The sequence below is a fragment of the Mirounga leonina genome, unplaced genomic scaffold (assembly GCF_011800145.1).
Source record: "Mirounga leonina isolate KUSES-001 unplaced genomic scaffold, KU_Mleo_1.0 Mir_151, whole genome shotgun sequence".
NCBI classification, from domain to species: Eukaryota; Metazoa; Chordata; class Mammalia; order Carnivora; family Phocidae; genus Mirounga; species Mirounga leonina.
Window position 1 is genome coordinate 37271510 of NW_023270377.1, and position 17306 is coordinate 37288815.

The following is a 17306-nucleotide window of genomic DNA, read 5'->3' on the forward strand; positions in this document are numbered from 1 at the left end:
ATAGCCAAACTGTGGAAAGAGCCCAGATGTCCATCGACAGATGAATGGATAAAGAAGATGTGGTATATATATACAATGGAATATTGCACAGCCATCAAAAAATGAAATCTTGCCATTTGTGAGGATGTGGATGGAACTAGAGGCTATTATGCTAACTGAAATAAGTCAACCAGAGAAAGAAAATGATCATATGATCTCACTGATACGTGGAATTTAAGAAACAAAATAGAGGATCATAGGGGAAGAGAGGAAAAAATAAAACAAGATGAAACCAGAGAGGGAGATAAACCATAGAGACTCTTAATCAGAGGAAACAAACTGAGGGTTGCTGGAGGGGAGTGGGGTGGAGGGATGGGGTAACTGGGTGATGGACATTAAGGAGGGCACTTGATGTAATGAGCACTGGGTATTATATAAGACTGATGAATCACAGACCTGTACCTCTGAAACCAATAATACATTATATGTTATTTAATTGAATTTAAATTAAAAAAATAATTTAAAAAAATAAATAGAAGAGGAGATGCCTGGGTGATCATCCAGAAATAAGCCTGAACTGTGAGCTTGGACTAGCCGGGGCGGCTGCCCCTTCCCCATGATCAGGGTGACAGGGAATCAGAAAGTATCCACCAGAACGGCTGCTCCACGGACAAATCATCCTGGCTATGGGGGGACACGCTTGTCAGTGCCACTACTGTTGGCCCTAGAGCCCCACAGCTCCTGCTTGATCCATACCGCCAAAAAGTGGATGCCCAGTATCCCTGTGTCTGGCAACTCCACCCTCACTAAGCTAGGAGCCTGTACCCAGGAAGCTGAAAGACAAAGTCTTCACAACTGTGCGCATCATCGGAAATCACAGAGATGTCCTCAGCTCATGTCTGTCCTCAGCATTTCAGGTCAGTGCATCTAATTGGCAGAACTTAAATTACATCTGGAACCCTAGTTCAAGGAAGCCTAGGAAACATAGTTTATAACTGTCTAGCTTCCACAGCCCGCTGGAGTGGATGTTGAGTACCACCATATTCACCACACATCACTGCTTTGGGTGTTGGGTTTTTGTTCGTTTTGGATACATCACTATACAAAGAAGAACTTAAAGCAACATAAATAAGGATAATTTATCTCAATGGGTGATTACACCACTCTTATTTACTTAGATTTTATTTATTTAAACTTGTAAAAAATTATTTCCAGTGGAGTCGACATACAATGTTATATTAATTTCAGGTGTACAATATAGTGACTCAGCAATTCTATACATTACTCAGTGCTCATCAAGATAAGTGTACTCATAATCCCCTTCACCTATTTCACCTATACCCCCACCTACATCCCCTCTGGTAACCATTGGTTTGTTTTCTGTATTTAAGAGTCCATTTTTGGGTTTGTCTATTTTTTTCTTTGTTCATTTGTTTTGTTTCTTAAATTCCACATATAAGTAAAATCATAGGGTATTTGTCTTTCTCTGACTAACTTATTTCACTTAGCATTATAGTCTCTAGATCCATCCATGTTGTAGCAAATGCCAAGATTGCATTCTTTTTTGTGGCTGAATAATATTTCATTATACGTATACCACATCTTCTTTATCTATTCATCTATTGATGGACACTTAGGCTGCTTCCATGTCTTGACTATTGTAAATAATGCTTCAGTGAACATAGGGGTGCACATACCTTTCAAATTAGTTTTTTCTTATTCTCTGGTTAAGTACCAGGAGTGGAATTACTGGATCATATCATAGCTCTGTTTTTAATTTTTTGAGCAAACTCCATATTATCTTCCACAGTGGCTACACCAGTTTGCATTCCCACCAACAATACACAAGGGTTCATTTTTCTCCACATCCTCATAAACACTTGTTTTTTCTTGTGTTTTTGATTTTAGCCATTCTGACAGGTGTGAAGTGATATCTCATTGTGGTTTTGATTTGCACTTCACTTATGATGAGTAATATTGAGCATCGTTTTATGTGTTGGCCATCTGGATGTCTTCTTTGGAGAAATGTCTGTTCATGTCTTCTGCCTAATTTTTAATTGGATTGTTTGTGGTTTTTTGGTGTTGAGTTGTGTAAGTTCTTTACATATTTTGGATACTAACCCTTCATCAGATATGTTATTTGCAAATATTTTCTCCCATTCAGTAGGTTGTATTTTTATTTTATTGATTGTTTCCTTTGCTGTGCAGAAGCTGTTTATTTTGATGCTGTCCCAATAGTTTATTCTTGTTTTTGTTTCTCTTGCCTCAGGAGACATATCTAGAAAAATGTTGCTATGGCCGATGTTAAAGCAATTACTGACTATTCTGTCTTCTAAGATTTTTATGGTTTCAGGTCTCACATTTAGATCCTTAATCCATTTTGAGTTTATTTTTGTGTATGGTGTAAGAAAGTAGTCCAGTTTCATTCTTTTGCATGTCGCTGTCAGTTTTCCCAACACCATTGTTTGAAGAGACTGTCTTTTTCCCATTGCATATTCTTGCCTCCTTTGTTGAAAATTAATTGACCATATAATCATGGGTTTGTTTCTTGGTTCTCTATTCTGTTCCATTGTTCTATGTATCTCTTCTTGTGCCAGCACCATACAGTTTGGATTACTACAGCTTTGTAGTATATCTTGAAATCTGGGATTGTGATTCCTCCAGTTTTATTCTTCTTTTTCAAGATCGCTTTGGCTATTCAGGGTCTTTTGTGGTTCCATACAAATTTTGGGATTATTTATTCTAGTTCTGTGAAAAATGCTGTTGGTGTTTTGATAGGGATTACATTAAATGTACAGATTGCTTTGGGTGGTATGGACATTTTAAAATATTTGTTCTTCAATCCATGAGCATGGAATATCTTTCCATTTGTTTGTTTCACCTTCAGTTTCTTTCATCAGTGTTTTGTAGTTTTCATAGTACAGGTCTTTACCTCCTTGGTTATGTTTATTCCCTGCAACCTTACTGAATTCATTTATCAATTCTAGCATTTTTTTTGGTAGAATCTTTAGGGTTTTCCATATATAGTATCATGTCATCTGCAGAGAGTGAAAGTTTTATTTCTTCCTTACAGGTTTGGATGCCTTTTATTTCTTTTTCTTGTCTGATTGCTGTGGCTAGGATTTCTAGTACTATGCTGAATAAAAGTGGTGAGAGTGGACACCCTTGTCTTGTTCCTGAACTTAGGAGAAAATCTCTCAGTTTTTTCACCATTGAATATGATGTTAGCTGTGGGTTTTTCATGAGTGGCCTTTATTATGTTGAGGTATGTTCCCTCTAAACATGCTTTGTTGAGGGTTTTTATCATGAATGGATGTTGTACTTTGTCAAATGCTTTTTTTTTTTTGCATTTATTGAAATGATTATATTGGTTTATCCTTTCTCTTATTGATGTGATGCATCCCATTGATTGATTTCCAAATATTGAACCACACTTGCATCCCAGGAATAAATCCCACTTGATTGCGGTGAATGATTTTTTTTAATGTATTATTGGATTTGGTTTGCAATGTTGTTGAGGATTTTTGCATCTATGTTCATCAGAGATATTGGCCTGTAGTTCTCCTTTTTTTGGAGTGTTTTTATCTGGTTTTGTTATCAGGATAATGTTGGCCCCATAGAGTGAATTTGGAAGCCTGCCTTCCTCTTCTATTTTTTTAATAATAGTTTGAGAAGAATACGTATTAATTTTTCTTTAAATAAATGTTTAGTAAATTTGCCTGTGAAGCCATCTGGTCCTGGACTTGTGTTTGTTGGGAGTTTTTTGATTACTGCTTCATTTTCATTGCTGCTAACTGGTCTGTTCAAATTTTCTATTTCTTCCTGACTCAGTTTTGGGAGGTTATATGTTTCTAGGAGTTTATCCATTTCTTCTAGGTTGTCTAGTTTGTTGGCATATAATTTTTCATAATATTCTCTTATAATTCTTTGTATCTGTAGTATCAGTTGTCATTTCTTTTTCATTTCTGATTTTGCTTATTTACTTGAGTCCTCTCTGTTTTTTCTTTCTCCTTTTTCTTTCTTGCTTTCTTTTTTTTGATGAGTCTGGCTGAAAGTTTATCTTTTCAAAGAACCAGCTCCTTGTTTCATTGTTTCGTTGATCTGTTTTATTATTATTTTTTTTCAGTTTCTATTTCATTTGTTTCTGCTCTAATCTTTATTACTTCCTTCTTTCTAGTGATTTGGGGTTTGGTTTATTCTTCTTTTTCTAGCTCCTTTAGGTGTAACATTAGGTTGTTTATTTGAGAAAAAATTTTTCTTGCTTCTTGGGGTAGGCCTGTATTGCTATAAAATTCCCTCTTAGGACAGTTTTTGCTGCATCCCAAAGATTTTGGACAATTATATTTTCATTTTTATTTACTGCCATGTATTTTTTTATTTCCTCTTTGATTTCTTGGCTGACCCATTCATTGTTTAGTAGCGTGTTATTTAAAATCCATGTATTTGTGTTCTTTCCAGAATTTTTTCTTGTGCTTGATTTCTAGTTTCATAATGTTGTGGTCAGAAAAGATACATGGTATGACTTTAGTGTTTTTGAATTTGTTGAGACTTGGTTTGTGGCCTAATATGTGATCTATTCTGGAGACTATTCCATATGCACTTGAAAAGAATGTGTATTCTGCTGTCTTAGGTTGGAATGTTCTTAATATATCTATTAGATCCGTCTACTCCAATGTGTCACTCAGAGCCACTGTTTCCTTGATGATTTTCTGTCAGATGATCCATCCACTAATGTGAGTGGGGTGGTAATGTCCCCTACTATTATTGTATTATTGTCAATTACTTCCTTTATGTTTGTTATTAGCTGCTTTATATATATGGGCGTTCCCATGTTGGGTGCATAAAATATTTATAGTTGTTACATATTCCTGTTGGATTATTCCCTTTATGATTATATAGTTTCTTTCTTTGTCTCTTGTTACAGTCTGTTTTAAAGTCTATTTTGTCTGATATAAGTATTGCTACCTTGGCTTTCTTTTCACTTACATTTGCATGATAAATGCCTTTCTATACTTTTACTTTCAATCTGCATGTGTCTTTAAGTCTGAAATGAGTCTTGTAGGCAGCATTTAGATGGATCTTGCTTTTTTATCCATTCCATCATCGCACGTCTTTTGATTGGAACATTTAGTCCATTTACATTCAAAGTAGTTATTTTTTTAAAAGATTTTATTTATTTGAGAGAGAGAGAGAGCATGAGCAGGGGGAGAGGGAGAAGCAGATTCCTCACTGAGCAGGAAGCCTAATGTGGGGCTGGATCCCAAGACTCTGGGATCATGACCTGAGCCAAAGGCAGACACTTAACAGACTTATCCACCCAGGTGCCCCTCAGAGTAGTTATTGATAAGTATGTACTTATTGCTGTTTTGTTACTTGTTTTATGGTTGTTTTTGTAGTTCTTCTCTGTTCCTTTCTTCTCTTGCTTTTTTCTTTCATGGTTAGCTGGATTTCTGTAGTGATATACTTGGAATCCTTTCTCTTTATTTTTTGCATATCTATTGCTAGTTTTTAATTTGTGGTTACCAGTATCAGTGTATATTAAGTTGATGATTGCTTAAGTTTGAACCCATTCTTTACTCCTCTTCCCACCCCCATGTTTTAGATATATGGTATCCATCCTTTTATTTTGTGAATCCCTTGACTCGTTTTTATAATATAGCTAATTTTACTGCTTTTTGCTTCCTACTTGTCTTCTACTTATGGTCTTTCCTTTCCATTCAAAAAGTCCCTTTAGGGGTGCCTGGGTGGCTCAGTCAGTTAAGCATCTGACTCTTGATTTAGGCTCAGGTTGTGACCTCAGGGTGGTGGGATTGAGCCCCGAGTCAGGCTCAGTGCTGAGTGTGGAGCCTGCTTGGGATTCTCTCTCCCTCTCCCTTTGCCCCTCCATGCTGCTTGTGCACCCACGTGCGTGCTCTCTCTCGCTTTCTCTCTTAAAAAAGAAAAGAAAAGAAAAGAAAAGAAAAGAAAAGAAAAGAAAAAAGTCCCCTTTAATATTCTTGTAGGGCTAGTTTAGTGATGATTAATTCCTTTAACTTTTGTCTGGGAAACTTTTTATCTCTCCTTCTATTCTGAATGATAGCCTTGCTGGATAGAGTGTTTTTGGTTGCTGGGTTTTTTTCTTTCAGCACTTTGAATATATCATGCCACTCCTTTCTGGCCTGCAAAGTGTCTACTGAAAACTCCACTGATATAGCCTAATGGGGCTTCCCTTTTATGTAACTGCTTTTTTTTTCTCTTGTTGCTTTTAAAATTCTCTTTATCACTTCTTTTCACCATTTTAATTACTATGTATCTTGCTGTGGACCTCCTTGGGTAGATTTTTGTTGGGGGATCTTTGTGACTCCTGGATCTGGATTTCTGTTTCCTTCCCCAGATTCAGAAAGTTTTCAGATATTATATCTTCAAATAAATTTTCTGCCTCCTTTCCTATCTATCTCTTCTTCTGGGATCCCTATCATGTGAATGCTATCATGCTTGATGGTGTCACTGAATTCCCTAAGTCTTTTTTCCTTTTTTATTATTACTTTTTTTCTCTTTGATTGTTCAGTTTGATTGCTTTCCATTACTCTGTCCTCCAGGTTACTGACCATTCTTCTGCTTCCTGTAGTCTACTATTTATTTCATCTAGGAAATGTTTAATTTCATTTATTGAGTTCATCTCTGGTTCTTTTTTATGTTTTCTCTTTGTTGAGGGTCTCACTAAGGTTCTCCACTCTTTTCTCAAGTCTAGTAAGTATCTTTATGACCATTACTTTAAATTCTCTATCAAGTATATTACTTATCTCCATTTGTTTTAGCTCCCTTGCTGTGATTTTGTCCTATTCTTTCATTTGAGACATATTCTTCTGTCTCCTCATTTTTGTCTAACTCCCTGTCTGTGTTTCTATGTGTTAGGAAAGTCCACTACATCTCCTGCTCTTGAAAATAGTGGCCTTATGAAGAAGAGTCCAGTAGTGCCCTGCAGTGCAAAGTCCCCTGTTTACCAGAACCTGGCGCTTTGGGGTATCTCCTATGTGTGTTGTGTGCACCCCACTGTTGTGGTTGGGCTGCTTTTGCCTTCAGTCCAGTCATCTCTCTTTGCCTGTGTGGGCAGGGTTTGGTCCCTGTGTTGTTAGTGGGCCAGCTGGGGCTGCCTTGGGTTTGAGTTGAGTCAGACCAAGCATTTGCCAGAGATACAGTAGCACCAAACTGCAGGGCACTTTCCCTGTGTTGTCTCCTGAGAAGCTTTTGTTGGTGAGCAGGGCCTGCAGTCAGACCTGATGTCTGCTCCCAGCCCATGCTGGAGCCGCAGTCAGACTGGTATGTATAGTGATCCTCCCCTCTCCCCAGGAAGGAGTCACTTTGATGTAGTACTGGCTCCTGTCAGGGCTGCTTGTGCACTGCCAGGCTTGTGGCACCTCTTTGGGTGGGCTCCGGGTAAGGACATACTGAAGGGGGCAGGTCTGGAGGAGAGCACTAGGGCAGGGGCAAGTTAGGTGGAAAATGTTGGCACAGAGTTGGTCAATGTGTCTAGGCTAGGGGACAAGGGAGGGAAATGATACCTGCCAACTCTTTTTTTCTTGGAATGGTCTTCTAAAAATCCCTGCCCCTCCAGCACATGCTCTGAGATTAATAAATAAATCTTCCCTTGTATCCCAGGCATTTTTCAAACTGCTGATTCTGTGCTGCATCTCTGCTGGGCTGTTTGTTGTGCTGTCTCTTTAAAGGCAGGACTCCGTTTCCTATTACCCTCCAGGCTGTCCCAGAGCTGAGCTCACTGATTTTTAAAGTTCCAGGTGGTAAGCCCCACTGATTGTAAGAACTCAAGAAATTAGGCCCCTCTGGTTTTCAAAGCCAAATGTTATGGGGATTCATCTTCCCTGTGTGGGTTCCCGTGCCCGGGTGCTTGGTGTAATTTTCTGTTTCTCTCCCTTCTCTGTACCCCTATTGTTCCTCCCTCCCTCAAACAGTCCCACAGGTCTGTTTAGCTCCCAACCACATTTCTGCCCTTCCTACACAATTTGATGTGGCCTCTTCTCAATTCATAGCTGTGGAGAGTCTGTTCTGCCAATCTTTGGATCATTTTCTGCGTTATTTACACTGATGTGGGTGTTAACTAGTTGTATTGCGATGAGGTGAGCCTCGGAATTTCCTACTCCACCATTTTCCCCAGAAGTCCCTGTCCCACTTCTAATTTATTTAACCCATCTTTCTTGCTGTCTCTTTTTCTATTTTTTTTTTTCATATAAACAGTGTTTTGATAAACTGCTGTTCACAGAGTCACTAATAGCCTTGTGTTGCCAAGCCCAGTGGTCAATTCTCAGGGCTCATTTTACTTGACCTATCAGGACTTCTGACATGGTTACTCATTATCTCATTAAAACTTTTTCTTCACTTGGTTTCCAGACCTCACACTTCCTGGTGTTCCTTCTAGTTCATCTGCTCAATCTATCTCCCTGCTGACTCCCCCTCATCTTTCCAACTCTCTCCTTATCTCTCATCTCTGTTTACTTTACTCTCTTGCTCATCTCATCCAATCTTATGGCTTTAAATACCTGAACTCCACACCCATGTGCCCAACAGCTGCTTGGTTAGCATGCATTTTTGGATGCTTTAAAAAACATCTCAAACTTACCATTTCCAAAACCAAACTTTCACTCTTTCCCACTATGTATATTCCACCTTTGTTCTTTTCCATCTCAGTTCATGGAACTGCCATCCTTCCATTTGCATAGGACAAAATCCTGGGAATCATCCTTGACTTCTCTCTTTCTCTTACGTTCATGTTCAACCAATCCATCAAGAAATCCTGTTGATTCTACCTCCAAAAATACCTACAATCCAACTACTTCTCTCCATCCCTACTGCTCTCCATGGCTTTAAGCCACTGTTATTTCTCTCTTAGACTATTGCCCCAGTTTCTCTCTGTGCCCTCCCTAGAGTCTAAAAGTTAGAACATGTCATCCCTCTGCTCAAAACACACCAGTGACATTCCATCTCAGGATGAAAAGTCAAAATTCTTACAACAACCCAGAAGGCTCTTGATGACACTCCCACCCCCACTGCCACCATCTCTCTTTCCTTTCCTGTCATTCTCATCCTTGCTCACTCTGCTCCAGCATCCTAGATGTTCTTAAGCACACCTGTTCCAGAGGGACTTGGCAGTTGCTGGCCCCTCTGCTTGGAATGCTCCTTCCCCAGATGTCCACAAGGCTCTCTCATCACCCTCCAGAATTTTCTCAGCCAGTAAGATCTTCCCTGATCACCTATTTAAGTTCCAAACTGATCTCCCCTCTGGCCCTCTGAACCTTCCTCCCCTGTTTTCTAATTAACTACATAACTTCTTTCTTTTATTGCCTACCCTATCCCCCCCCCAAGAAAATTGATATTTTAATATATTATTTATTATTGAATCTTCAGTGTCTAGGCACATGGGTAATCATTCATCAAATATTCATTGAAGAATTTTCTTTATACATGCATCATTGTGCACTTGTCTCATTATTTATTGGGAATTAATTCCTAGGGTCAGAGGTATGTACAAATTGCCCAGAAAGGTTTTAATAATTTGTTCCCACCAAGAGTCCATGAGAATGTCTTTTTCCTGATACCTTCACCAGCATCATACCCTGGTCACACTATCCTTTCTGTTCCTTCAGCTCACCATGTACATCCCCCCTTGATGCATTTGTACTCCCTTCTCCACAACTTCCTCCTCCAGAATACTCTCCTGACACACTTTTACTTGGTGTAATTCTTCTTATTATTTAGGTCTTACTTTAATTGTCACTTCCTTGAAGGGGACTTCCCTAATCATCAGCTGTTAAGTAACTTCCCAGTCATCCCCTATCACATCACCCTATTTTATTTTCATTATAGCATATGTCATCAGCAGATATTTTCTTATTTCTGTATTCATTTGTTTGTCTCTGATTTCCCTCCCTAGAATGTAAGCTCCATGAGAACAGGAGATTTATATGTCTCTTCCAACACTACCTCCAGTAAATGTGTGTTTGATGATGGAATAAACACTAGGTATTATAATTTTTCATTATTACAATCTGCTGGGTGAAAAGTGGATTAAACACGAATTATTTTCCTGGATTGGTGAGGCTGAGCATCTTTCAAGTATGAAAGCCTTTTTTTATTAGCAAGTGCTGAGATGATCTAGAAGTTGAAAGATTCGGTTAGAGTACCTGTTTTAGATATGCCGTGTTCGATTTCTTATTTGTTTCGGATATGCTGCACCAGATTTCGTATATTGCTAAGTTGCATTATTTTTTACATTTCCAAAGCCTCTTTTGCATTGATGTCAACATTAGTATCCTTAAAGGAGGATTCCTTCTGCAAATTTTACTCACGTACAAATGGTTTTTTTTTTTGTCTTCACAGCTTTTAGAAAGAACCAACAATGGTTTTGAAGACTCAGACTCCGGTGCTACCAAGAGTCCACTCCACTTAGCTGTAAGTGAGGTGCCTCAGGCGGCTTCCTCTGTTACAAAAAGTACCTAAGTGTTCCTAGAACTAGGCTGCTCTTAAAATGAAAGCATAGTAACACAATAATAACTAATAATGAAAGCAGTACATGAGTAAAGGCACAGGCTGCAGAAAGACTGACTCAAATTCCAATCCCAACTTCACCCACTGGTGACCTCAGACACATTACTTACCCCGTCTGGGCCTCAGTTTCCCAACTGTAAAATGAGGGCAAAAGAAAGATAATTTTCTTAAAGCCTTTACCACAGTGTACATAATAAATGACGATTATACATTTTAACAGTCTTTTATTTATTTATTTATTTATTTATTTTTAAACTTTTTTATTTTATTTTTTTATTTTTTTAATTTGCGAGAGAGAGAATGAGAGACAGAGAGCATGAGAGGGGAAGGGTCAGAGGGAGAAGCAGACCCCCCGCTGAGCAGGGAGCCCGATGCGGGACTCAATCCCGGGACTCCAGGATCATGACCTGAGCCGAAGGCAGTCGTTTAACCAACTGAGCCACCCAGGCGCCCTTAACAGTCTTTTAAAAGTATTACTACCTAGTAGTTAAATTTAAAAAATTGAGGAAATTTGAAGAACACATTTTGGCTTTACAGATTTGATGTAGCCAACAGTACATGAGTCTACAACCTACCACAAAATCAACCAAATACCACAATTAAAAAGTTGTGAGCTATTTAAACACAAACTTGTGAGAGCAAGATGAGCACATGCGTAATTGCAACTCTGCTTTTTCTGCCTGCGCTTGAAATCAGGGTCTCGGAGGAGGTGTGAGGCTCTGGTTCTTGTACTGGCTGAGATCTCAGAGTGGGGAGGAAGACTTATCCTGTCACCAGTAAGGCTTCCTCTCCACATCCCTAATCGAAGGGAAATGCACCAGCTCAGAGTGAGGATCCCCAAACTCTCCATGGGGGTGACCGGGCCAACAAACTCACCCACCACTCTGTCTCAGCTGGTGTCCTGCTAGGAGTTGGTAGTCACCAGCTCTTCTCTAGGAGCCTCTGGGACTGACAGCCACACCCAGCAGTGGCAGCTCCCCCGTAGAAGGTGCTGCTGCAGCGTGAGGCCTCAGTGCACGACCGCAGTGATGGTGTTTGGGTGTCCCTGGAGGCTGACTGCTAAGAAGAGTGCAAAGGGGCTGGGTCTCTGAGTTCAACTGTTATGACATTCACTTATACCATCCAGTATAAGCACTTCTCAGTGTGATTCTGATGAGAACTTGAGACGAAGATTTTGTAGAACAGAGGAGAGTGTTTTGTTGATGGGCATACATATGTAGTCAGGCAAGGCGAGGGTATGACACCATCCCATAAGGACTGGGATGAACTGGTCACACTGCATGGAGCCCCTGCTTCATTGCCAGTCTCCCCACGTAGTCACCAGCACATCTGGTGATCCCATTCACCACCCTCTGCCACACCCACTCACACACCCACACACACACACACACATTTTGGGTCCAGTGAATTAGGCTAAAATGTGCATCAGTCTTTGTTCTAGAGATGGACTTAGAGTGGGAAAGGTGGATGGGTAGTGGGATATTTGCATGTATAAAACTTCATGCCACTTGGCTCTTAGGACAGGTTGCTCTTAAGGTTGCTCCCTGGAATCTCTGCCTAACCCATCTACTGCACCTGGGGAAGGTACCCCAAAGCTGAGGGTTCACATACAGCATTGGCTGCCTCGAACGAGGACTGTTTGAGGTGATCTCAGATAGAATCCTCATGCCCTTTGCCAGTGGGTTGGTTGCATTGCCATACCTGCTCATAATCTGAGAAGAGACTTTCTTAGCTTCCCCCAAATTCTGTCATCTCTCATTCCTTTTTTTCTTTTTCCAAAAATTATGGTTGAGTGCTTACTGTGTGCCAGTTGCTCTGCTAAGATCTGTGGGATTCTGGCCGTGTAAAGACAGGGTAGCATGTTATCACTGGCGAGAACTGGGCATTTGGCAGTCCTGCAGCTGGCAGGCGCCTGGGCAGTACACCCAGGCTGGGGCCCCCAGTCTTCCCATTAACAACTCGCCTAGACATGGTTTTCCCACCTGTAAATGAAAAGGAGTAAGTTAAGGACCCCCAAACCCTGTCTAATTTGTAAATTTATTTGTTTTTGTATGGTCTTGGCCAAATACCTAACCTCTTGTGTCTCAGTTTCCTCACCCATAACATGAGGAGAATCGCAGTACCTCTGTCATGGGCCGTTGTGGGGATGACATGAGCGAATGCGCGTAAAGTGGTTAGAACAGTGCCTGGCACACAGGTGCAATCACCTAGCTTCATCCTCACTAATGCTAACGTATCGTTCTTTCATTTGACATATACCGACTGTGAGTGTGCTAAGCATGTGTTCGGCAGCTGGAGAGGTTGCGGTAAACACCCAGCCTCTGTCCTTGTAGAGTTTCCAGTCTAGGAGAGAAATAGGCAAGTAAATATATAACACGCCAGATGGTAGGAAGTGCTGCCCGTGCTACAAATGGGACCAGTAAGATGCACTGAGGTGGCAGATGAGGCTCTACTTTTTATAGCACAGAATCTCACATTTGAACAGAGACCTTAAGAGCTACCCATGTTGATATCTGACAGAAGAGTGTTCTGGGAAGAGTCCAGAAGTGCAGAGTCCCTGGGGGTAAGGGCATCCTTGGCGTGGTCCCAGAACAGCAGAGTGGGGAAGGGAGAGTGGTAGGGGATGGGGTGGGACATGTCCTGGAGGGGGCGGGGAGTCAGGGGAGGGCCTCCTACTCCATTGTAAGAACTTCAACTTTTACTCTGAGCAAATTAGAAAACCATTTGGAGGAATTTGAAGAAACAGATGATATGATATGACTTTTGTTTGAAAAGGATCACTTTAGCTTCTGTGTTGAGTCTACTTTGTAAGGGAACAAAAACAGAAGCAAGATAACCAGGAAGTGTTGATGATGAGGATGAGGATGAGGACGACGATGACTTTGACCAGGATGACGATGACTTTGACCAGGGTGATAGCAGTGGATGAATTTTAGAACTATGTTATTCTTGGGTGCCTGGTGGCTCAGTCGGTTAAGCGACTGCCTTCGGCTCAGGTCATGATCCTGGAGTCCCGGGATCGAGTCCCGCATCGGGCTCCCTGCTCAGCCGGGAGTCTGCTTCTCCCTCTGACCCTCCTCCCTCTCGTGCTCTCTGTCTCTCATTCTCTCTCGCAAATAAATAAATAAAATCTTAAAAAAAAAAACAACTATGTTATTCTTGCCCTCTAAATGCTAACACCTTTAAAAAATTATTATTTGCTTTAAGAACCCTGCAAGTATGCCCATCACCCTCTCCAGGGGCCTCTGTGGCAATTAACTTGATAAAAAACCCAAGGCACATTATTTCTTCTGTGGTTGAATTCTAGCAATGAAACAGAACCAGATGCCCCCAAACCTTGACTGCCACAAGAAACCTGACCTGCCTTGAGTTACTATTTCCTGGCTGAATGCTTCAAGTCTCCAGGGTTATCAACCCAGTGAATTTCATAAACATTTCATCCACTTGACAGAATTAAATCAAGAAACAAGGCTATGCAAATGAAAGGCTCCAGCTGTCAAGATTTCCAGACGGACCCATTGTTTCGTGGATTCTGTTGAGATCCCAAATTCTTTTTCCTCGTTGCCCTCAGTTCCTATCTAAAAAGTTCAAAGAAATTAGTTGTGTTTAAGACATATTTAAGTGACCTAATGATATATTTTTTAATAAAGATTTTTCATAAAGCAAATTTAAAATATTTGATTGCTACCTCTGTGAAGGTTTGAACTGGGTTGTCTATTGAAAGCCAAACTATTCCATGCTTTTGAACCAGCATATTTGTTCTTTTCTGTGATTACCTCCTCTTTTAGTTATTTCAGAAATTATTGGTGAAACTACCTATTAATTAGCTAGTTTAGGATGGAAATAGAGGAATAGGGCAATTTTCATCATGTACTGCTGACATGAGAAAGGTCTCCTTTCCTGCCTACTTGAGCCTCCTTCAAAGAGTTTAAAGCTTTATTGATACATTTTATATACTCCAAGAACCGTATACCTGCCCTAAGACAGAATCTTGCATTTAACCCTAAAATAGAATTCCATATCACATGTTCCTTTGTTTCCAGGTTAAGTTCTAAAGTGTGGCAATAAGTGAAAGTTCTTGTCTAATCAAAGTTATTTTCATTATTCCCCTTAAATTGCCCTTAAAGTTGAGTGTACATAGTTTATGTCTTCGATTCTGTGGGGTAATGTTTTTGCATGCTAAAATTCAAGCTAGACTGGGGGAGAAATGAAAGGAATTCTATGGGTAAATCTGGCCTTTGAACCATTCTGTCTTTAAGATAATTTAAAGTGCCTGATAGAGAAGAAAGTGTGGGTTGGAATTCTGAAGATTTCCTAATTACCAGCGGGGTCACTCCATCTTTTTTTTAAATTATTATTAAGCCTCTAAATTTAACACAGGCTGATGGATTTATTTTTTGTGGCGAGGATTAAAGAAGAAAGTGTGGGGATAAGTTTAACACCTAGCTTAAGTGCCTTGTAATGTGACTCCGCTCTTCTGAACAGAGCTTTATCCCTTCACACTGGCTTCCTTCCTACGTACATTTCTCTTTCCCGTGTCTTCTCTTTATTAAATCTAAATATGTTAGCCCACATGTTTTGTAGATACGCATGCAATTTATAAGTAGCTGATTCTATTTTCCTAGGCTAAGTCATACAGATGGAAATTAAAATGTTTACCCTCTTTGTCATAATAGTTAACTGGCACTGAAGGAACCAGTATTTGCAGATGACATCTAGACACTGCTGTTATCTACGGGGGATTCATTTCTCTTTGGTGTGAAGTCAGGATTCCCATATAAGCGAATCAGTTGCTACCATTACACTTTATTTTTTTTTTTATTATGTTATGTTAGTCACCATACAGTACATCATTAGTTTTGGATGTAGTGTTCCATGATTCATTGTTTGCATATAACACTCAGTGCTCATTGCAGCACATGCCCTCCTTAATACCCATCACCAGGTTAACCCATCCCCCCATCTCCATCCCCTCTAAAACCCTGTTTGTTTCCCAGAGTCCATAGTCTCTCATGGTTCGTCTCCCCCTCTGACTCCCCCCACCCCTTCATTTTTCCCTTCCTTCTCCTAATGTCCTCCATGTTTTTCCTTATGTTCCACAAATAAGTGAAACCATATGATAATTGCCTTTCTCTGCTTGACTTATTTCACTTAGCATAATCCCCTCCAGTTCCATCCATGTTGATGTAAAAGTTGGGCATTCATCCTTTCTGATGGCTGAGTAATATTCCATTGCATATATGGACCACATCTTCTTTATCCATTCGTCTGTTGAAGGGCATCTCGGCTCCTTCCACAGTTTGGCTATTGTGGACATTGCTGCTATGAACATTGGGGTGCATACGGCCCTTCTTTTCACTACATCTGTGTCTTTGGGGTAAATACCCAGTAGTGCAATTGCTGGGTCATAGGGTAGCTCTATTTTCAACTTTTTGAGGAACCGCCACACTGTTTTCCAAAGTGGCTGTACCAACTTGCATTCCCACCAGCAGTGTAAGAGGGTTCCCCTTTCTGCACAACCTCTCCAACCTCTCCTTGTCAATTTTTGCCATTCTAACTGGTGTAAGATGGTATCTCAATGTGGTTTTTATTTGAATTTCCCTGATGGCTAATGATGTTGAACATTTTTTCATATGTCTGTTAGCCATTTGTATGTCTTCTTTGGAGAAGTGTCTGTTCATGTCTTCTGCCCATTTTTTTGCTACCATTACACTTTAAAATGAGAAGTATTATACAAAGTCAGTTTTCAAATAAGTCACAGATAAGCCCAGAGTAAAGGGAGATAGGCTGATTTACACCCTGATGTAGACACTGCTACAGGATAGGTCCTCCCAAGTTGGCCTAAAATCCCCTATGGTCAGTTGATAATGGCTGAAACTGGGTGCTGGGTATATAGGAACTCGTTACACTCTCCTCTTCTCTTTGTACAAGTTTGAAATTTCATATAATCAAGTGATCTTGGACAAATTAATTAACAGTGCTTGTTTTGTTTTGTCATCAGTAAAAAGAATGTTTGCATAGATAAATAGCTGCTACTTAAGAATATATTTCTAAATATATATATGTACATATATATGTATATATTTCTCCTACTAATACTAATAAATGATAATAATAGCCATTATATTAAGTCATTTATTCACCAAATAATCGTTGAGTGTCTACTATGCCCTGGGCATGATTTAAGGTACAGCAGTGAGCAATACACATGAAGTGCCTTCAACCACAGATGATAAACAAACCAACAGATAAGTAACAGATATCAAGTGGTAATAAGTGCTATAAAGATAACATAAAGCAGGGTAAGTGGGTTGGAGAGTGTCTGGTAGTATGCTGAGGTGGAGGGTGGAGGGCTGTTTTTTGCCTCTGAAAAACCTCCAGATAAGGTGATATTGGAAGCAGAAGTCCCAGGAGAGCCACGTGGCCCTCAGGGGAAAGAGCTTTTCAGACAGGAAATAGGAAGTACAGATGCAGCAGCACCTGGCCGGCTCAGTCAGTGGAGATGCGACTCTTGATCTTGGGGTCGTGAGTTCAAGCTCCACACTGGGTGTAGAGCTTACTAAAAAAAACAAACAAACTTTGAAAAAGAAAGAGAGAGAGAGAAGATGCAATAGCAAAGAAAGAAAGGAAAAGAAAAGAAAAGAAAAGATGCAATAGCCCGGAGGAGGAAATGTATCTATTTAACCATGGGGTAGGAGGAGGGGTTGGTGTGGTTGAACAGAGTGAGTGAGGAGGCATGCTGATGATCAGGGTAGAAGGAGGCCTAATCCTAAGGGCCGGAATGGTTT

The 17306-nt window shown here is 40.2% G+C and overlaps 1 protein-coding gene across 6 annotated transcripts in view; it reads left to right on the forward strand.

The window, feature by feature from the left end:
- Positions 1–17306, forward strand: part of ANKRD44 (ankyrin repeat domain 44) — a 320329-nt gene that overhangs the window by 269441 nt on the left and 33582 nt on the right. For all 6 annotated transcript variants that reach the window (XM_035007476.1, XM_035007479.1, XM_035007478.1 and 3 more), the window contains exon 17: positions 10351–10422. In XM_035007476.1, coding sequence (XP_034863367.1) covers positions 10351–10422 — 72 coding nt within the window. The remainder of the gene's footprint in view (positions 1–10350; positions 10423–17306) is intronic.